The sequence below is a fragment of the Buceros rhinoceros genome, unplaced genomic scaffold, assembly GCF_000710305.1.
Source record: "Buceros rhinoceros silvestris isolate BGI_N320 unplaced genomic scaffold, ASM71030v1 scaffold5485, whole genome shotgun sequence".
Classification (NCBI taxonomy): Eukaryota; Metazoa; Chordata; class Aves; order Bucerotiformes; family Bucerotidae; genus Buceros; species Buceros rhinoceros.
The window spans coordinates 78,692-85,890 of record NW_010413289.1 but is presented as its reverse complement, the minus strand read 5'-3'; the positions used below and the strand labels follow the sequence as shown (position 1 = coordinate 85,890).

The 7,199-nt window shown below is 38.1% G+C and overlaps 1 protein-coding gene across 1 annotated transcript in view; it reads left to right on the top strand.

The window, feature by feature from the left end:
• Positions 1 to 650: 650 nt before the first annotated feature.
• ISPD (isoprenoid synthase domain containing) overlaps positions 651 to 7,199 on the top strand; it is a gene marked incomplete at its 5' end in the record, with an annotated part of 75,325 nt that continues 68,776 nt past the window's right edge. Inside the window, one exon of the mRNA XM_010136661.1 lies at positions 651 to 755. Coding sequence (XP_010134963.1) covers positions 651 to 755 — 105 coding nt within the window. The remainder of the gene's footprint in view (positions 756 to 7,199) is intronic.

Below are 7,199 nucleotides of genomic sequence, written 5' to 3'. Positions count from 1 at the left end.
ACCTCGGTCCCTCGACCCTTGACAGGAGTTGTTTGGTTTTTTTTAAATCTGGAAAACTCAGAGCAGCATCAAACTTTGCTATTTTGTGTTCACATGACTGGAGAAAAATAGAGAGGGAAACATGTAGGGAATACAGAGGTTCTTAGTTACTACCATCCTTTTTTGAAGTAGCAAAACCCTAAACAAACAAGGCATTTGGAGTGTCATGCTTCTACAATTTATTGTAGAACTTGTTCCCATAGTCTAGAATTTTGTCACTAGAAGGCTGATGATTTCTTTTGGTGATCCCTCAACTCCATGAAAATTTCTTTTTATACCTGTAACTTCTCATTGATTTAGTAAACAACATAAAGGTTGTTTACTAACGTAACGGTGTAGCAGGATACTTGCAGAACCTAATTAAATTAATTTGTACTTTTAAAATTTTTATTTACTTCTGTAATACTTTGCTGGATAGCTAGAATTTGATGTAAGCTTCTAAGAAGGGTTTTATTTCTGTTACATCCTGAATGTACCTACCTTCTTCAGCATGTATTATTCTGGGCGGAACTGTTGACATGCAAGGTTTAATTAATGAAAGAAAATCTGTAATTGCTTAAAAGTATGATTTCTTTAAGACTAATTGAGTATATTTTTTTTAATTACTACAGTGCACAGACTATGACCTGGATTATGGAACTGAATGTTTGCATTTGGCTCTGAAATACTGTAAAACAAATGCCAGACTTGTCGAAGGACCAGCTGACCTCTGGAAGGTAAAGTCAATAATATCTGCTTTTTATATATCTCTTAAAATTAATGAAATTTGCATATTGCCATAAAAATCAGATGTATTTTCAATTGTAATAGTTAGGCTTTTTTCTTCCAAGTTTCAGAATTGTTCTGGGATTATCATGAGCTTTTTTTAGACCTCATTGTTGTAGACAGACTTAGTCAGATGTTACCTAAAATAATCAATGAAGACAGTATCTATCTAGAAGTGGGAAAACCAGCTAGGTACTTGAGTAACCTAGGAATCTGTAAACTATGAATCCATAATCCCTAAAACTAAGAACATTCTTCCATGAGGTGAGCCGCCTTCTCCTATTTCTATACCTTTTGTCTATTTTCTTCCCCTTTTTCTATGAGGATATCACTTTTTCTCTGATGCCAAGTTCCTGGCTAACAATAGTTTGATTTTCAGAGCCGTTGACTATGTTCAGTAACAACGTAATATTTAAGACCTCTTCAAACAATCTTTTAAAATTTTTTAGATATTATTTCTCTTGCCTGATAATCTATAGGTTCTTGATGACTGACAAAGCAGGTGTGTATACAGGTGCCAAAGGATACATCCCTGCTGCTTAAAAGTATCCCATTTTATTATTTTTAGTTGTAGGACATTATTTTTTCTGAGTAGCTGTTGTGTCATGCAATTATGTGTTTCTGTTTTTATGTATTTTATTCATTATCACACTACCAGATTTGTAAGCAGCTCAAATTGCTCCACATGTCTTTGGCAAGTGCATTTTCTCAAATGGGGTACAATTTCTAATAATAAGTCAGTAAATCTTATACAGAAAGATGACTGCAGTGCAACTGCCCTGTGCAATTTAGCAGCAAAATTTACTTAAGCGGTTGCATACAGCAACTTATTCCAATATCTTTCTGAGGACATAGTCATTCTTAAAGATACACAGATATTGTCTGTCTTCATATTCAGTCTTCTCAGTGACAGATTATGTCATGCATATTTGCATTAAATCATTTTTTGGATGATATCATTGTTCTCATTACAAAGCATGATACTTACATGGAGTATAACAAAATATACCCATAATGTTCATTTAGTTCTTTATAATGTCTGTTTAGTTCTTTAGAATATTTAAATAGTGATACTACTGATGCCCAGTAGATGAAATGTAGTCTTTTGATTGAGAATGTCAGAATAATTGACACTGAAGGAAATATTTAGATGTCATCTGCTCCAACACCTTGCTGAAAGTAGGGCCAAGTTAGATTAGGCTGTGCAGGGTCTTGTGCGATTGAGTTTTGAGTATCTCCAAGAATGGAAATTTCACAGACTCCGCGAGGGGAAAAAAGTTCCAGTCCATATTCCTCTGTATGGAAGAGACTTTTCTCGTAATATTTGATCAGCAGTTCCCTTGCTGTCTCTTGCATTGGGAAAAGATGAAAAGCCAACAGAAACATCTACAAGAAAAGTCCAGTTTACTTTTCTCTATGGCCATTAATTATGACACTTCCCCACCCTTCATCTTCTGTTCCTCAGGCCGAAGAAGCCAAGTTCTCTCACACAATCTTAGCAGCCCTCTGCTGGGCTTCCTCCTGTTCCTCATTGTATTGTACTGGGAAGCCCAAAACTAGAAACAGTATTCTGGTATTAATCCCTGTATTCCCTGTAATGAAGTCTACTTCCTTAGTGGTACAGCCCAGTCAGCTGGACTCCTTTTCTGCACTGCTATACACTGCTGACTCATGCTCAGCTTGTCCAGAAGGTCCTTTTCGGCAAAGCTGTTTTCTGTATTTTACTGTCAGTATGGACTGTTGCACAGGGTTATTCGGTCCCAGATGCAGGATGCTCTATTTCTGTTCGTTATATTTCACAAGGTTTCTATCAGCCTCTTCAGCCATTTGGGATCCCTCTAAATGAGTGGTGTACCATTGAGCGTATTGAATACTTCCCCATTTGTTGCCATCTACTAGTTTGCTGATGGTATTTCCCCTTTCCCAGGTTATTAATAAAGATATTAGACAGTATTGTCCCCAGTATCAGCTCCTGAGGAACAGCACTGGTAACAAACCTCTAGTTACATTTCAGACTCGAGCTTGTGCACATCTCCATTTTAAAAGAGAATTGCTGAAGTGTTACTGCCACTCCAACATTGGTGAAATTTAATCCTCATGCTATTAACTTTATAGCGTGTGGGACCCATTGCGGTAGCACTGAACTGTAAAGAGGCCTGTAAACACGTGGAAAATGATAATGTGAAGAATGAGATCCTTCTTGGATGTAGAACAGGGAATTTTTTTAGCTCATGACAAATTGAAGGATGTAATGGAGAAGGAGATTCAGGTAGAAAAGCTGAGAATACTGTGGTGCAGGTGATAGAGCCTGGCAAGATTTTGGTAGTGGGGTGCCTACAGGGGTGGCTTCTGTAAGAAGCTGCTAGAGGCTTTCCATATGTCTGACAGAGCCAATGCCAGACAGCTCCAAGACAGACATGCTGCTGGCCAAGGCCAAGCCGATCAGCCAATGGTGGTAGCAACTCAGTGATAATATATTTAAGAAGGGAAATAAAAAACCCTGGATAACAGCAGCTGGGAGAGAGGAGTGAGAATATGTGAGAAACAACTCTGCAGATACCAAGGTCAGTGAAGAAGGAGGGGGAGGAGGTGCTCCAGGTGCCAGAACAGAGATAACCCTTGCAGCCTGTGGTGAAGACCACGGAGAGGCAGGTTGTCGACCTTTAGTCCATGGAGGTTAATGGTGGAGCAGGTGGATACATCCAAAAGAAACTGTGACCCTGTGGAAAGTCTGCTCTGGAGCAGGCTCCTGGCAGGACCTGTGAACCTGTGGAGGGAGGGAGGCACACCCGGGCAGGTGCCAGAACAGAGATAACCCTTGCAGCCTGTGGTGAAGACCACGGAGAGGCAGGTTGTCGACCTTTAGTCCATGGAGGTTAATGGTGGAGCAGGTGGATACATCCAAAAGAAACTGTGACCCTGTGGAAAGTCTGCTCTGGAGCAGGCTCCTGGCAGGACCTGTGAACCTGTGGAGGTAGGAGGCCACACTGGGGCAGGTTTGCTGCCAGGACTTGTGACCTCGCGGGGGACCCATGCTGGAGCAGTCTGTTCCTGAAGGACTGCACTCCATGGGAAGGACTCATTCTGGAGCATTTCCTGAAGAACTGCAGCCCATGGGACGGACTGACATTGGAGAAGTTTGTGGAGGACTGTCTCCCATAGGTGGGACCCCATGCTGGAGCAGGGGAAGAGTGTGACGAGCAAGAAGCAGCAGAGACGATGTGCGATGAACTGACCACAACGCACATTGCCAATTCACCTGTGCTTCTTGTGGGAAGGAGGTAGAGAAATCAGGAATGAAGTTGAGTCCAGAAAGAAGGGACTGGTGATGGAAAGGCCTTTTAAGATTTGGTTTTATTTCTCATTACCCTACTCTGATTTTATTGGCAATAAATTACATTAATATCCCCGAGATGAGTCAGCTTTGCCTGTGACAGTAATTGCTGAGTGATCTTCCTCTGTCCTTATTTTGACCCGAGAGCCTTTCATTTTATTTTCTCTCCCCTGTCTACCTGAGGAGAGTGGGTGATAGAGCAGCTTTAGTGGACACTTGTTGTCCAGCCAGGGTTAACCCACCACAGAGTCTCAGGGTTGATGGTATTGTACATGCGTGACAGTAGCAACAGCACCTATTTATGTGCAGATACTGTGCTGCAGGCAGTGCAAAGCAGCAAATACAGTAAATATAGTGTACACAAAGATGGTGGTGCCATGTCTTTAAAGTACCTACATCTTTTCACATCCTATTGCCTATCTTATTTTGTATCTAAAAGTCATTGATGTCTTCTGTAGCTTATGAAGACATTCAAAGTCAAAAGCATAAAAAGGACGACATTTGTAAAATAATAACTTGCTTCTGCAGCAGATACTCAGATTAGAGGCTACAGAGGAAGATTGCTCCTTCCTGCTTGGATAACACCCTGGTATTGTGGCTCTGTACTGGGATGTTTGGCAGGTGACTTGGAGCAGTTCCATTAAACACTCATGCTCAGTCTGTGCAGTTTGAAGTGCAGAAGACTGCCAATTTTCTCAAGTGATGCTTACCTGCGAAATGATTAGGAGCTATTACTGCTCGTTGCTTTACCTTTCAGAAGCAGAGCTGTCTTTTCTTAGCTGTCATAATAATGTATTTCGTAATATGTTGGGGGGTTTTTTGGTCTTTTTTGTGTTTGTTTTTGTTTTTTTTTCAAAGCTGAGATAAATTATATTTCATATGCCAAGGACTGATGTGCTCCCAATGCCTTCAGTCTTTTTTTTTTTCAACATGAGGTAAAAAGATGTTCCATATACATAAATGAGAACTGAGATAAATAATCATTGTTCTGTTGAAGTTTCAGAGGATGTGTAAAAGAAAAGCTGCAGTCACTTAACAGGTGGAGTACAGCTTCTGAAGTCTATGTATTACAAACCAGTTTCTTTGTTTGTAGACCTTGAATCTTTAAAAAGCAGATCCAATATTTATTAAAATTCAGTTTATTTATTGGGCACACAATCTACATAACATTAAATGACTCAAAGCTGTGGAAAAAAGTTACTTATGTGGGCATTTACGTTGTTTTCTTGAATTAATTGTTCTGCCTGAGTGCTGCCTTCTTATAGTGCAGTATAAAAAGTAATATATCTAAGTCTCTTACTGTTGGAGCTAAGCAAGAGATAATTTGTTTACTTACTGATAACAAATTACAAAATTAAAATCATTCTTTGTAGTGACAAGAAGAAGGCAGGAACATTAAAATTATGTCAGTGTTAGAAATATTTGTATGTTCTATTATAAATGTAATTATTATGTAACTGTTTATAAGATATTTAGGATCTGGGTGACAAAAAAAGGAAACAGAATGGCACTACCAACACCACAATTTCAGCTTCTCTGTGACTGACACCTTTGAAACAAAATGACTTTAAAAGTTCTGGGGCAATATTCTCTTAAAGTGTAAAATAATGTAACAGAAAGTAATTGTGTAATTGTGTGTGTATAAAGCAGATGAAAACTGCATTGTAAGAACATTTTAAAAAGATTGATAGGCATTTAAAGACTTAATGCTGATAGTGCAAAAAATCCTCAACATTTCTAGAAGCACGGTATTTTCTAATCCTGCAAAAATATCTCCTGTAAAGGAGATCTGTATGATACCTTAGTATAACTAAGGGAAATACTTAAATTAAATGCACTGCATTTTGTGTATGTCCAATCATAACTTTATTGTATTTGTTTGGTAAAAAGTTATGTTTTGCCTTTATTGTACAGTTTTGTAAATACTTTGTCAATCTAAATCTCTTAGACTTTTAAACGTTAAATGGAAATAACTTTGGGGAACTTTTAAATTAGCATCTTCTTAGGCAGTGAAAAATTGCAGTCTGACAACAGGGAGATGGGGACGCAGGAAAACAAACTCACCCTTGTCTGATGATTTTTGAAGCTTTACTGAATAGGTAGGTTGTTTATTATAAGGGACAGTAGAGAAAAGTTTACTAAGGCTATTCTACCTTTGCCAAATAAGCAGACAATGGTTTCATGGTTTTCTGTGATAGTAAGGTACTTGTGTTGAATTTCAGTATGTGGCTTAGCAATATTCTGGATTGCAGCAATAACGTTCAGAAAATGTTAGAACACTAGATACTCAAGAGGGCTAAGTGAAAAATAATGTTGTCCCTTGAAGAGAGAGAATCTGAGTAATTAGAAGCCTATGATTTTGATACTGGTCAACAAAACAAAAGGGTACGCTGCTACAGGCAGAACTCGATTAATCAAGAGTTAAGAGACTAATGTAATATCAACAAACATGGAAATTATTTTGTTAAATTGACATAGCCTTTTTTACAAGATTATAGTCTTGGCTGGCAAAGATGATAGTGCTGGTACAATGTACTGTTGGCAAAAGTTTGACTTAATTAAAAATAGGGTGACTATAATTGTACTAGTCCTCATTAAATAGATTAAAAAATAGATAACTGATATTTCAAAAGATAATTCTTACCACATACAGTTCTGCAGAAACTTTTATTGTCTCTAAGCTATTTAACACGTCTGAAAGATTGCAGACAGAGAGATTTAAAGATTTTTAAATAAAAATATAATTGATTGGAAGTAACTTGATGATAAAGGATTGCTTGTCAAACAATTTAAACAAAAGTTATGCTTTTCATTGAAGCAAAATATAAAGAAGTGTTTTAGAAACAAAACAAAGTATAGCCTATATTTAGAGAATTGTTCTAGGAAGGCAGTGACTTTGAAAGTGGTGTAGGAATCATAGAAGATAGCAAACGTGGCCAAAATGCTTTATGTCAACCCCGGGTGTAGACACAAGAATATGACATTAGAACAGAGATGTTCCAGTATTATAAGTACATCTAGAATATTATGGTCAAATCTGGACTCAAGCTCTGTGCAACTG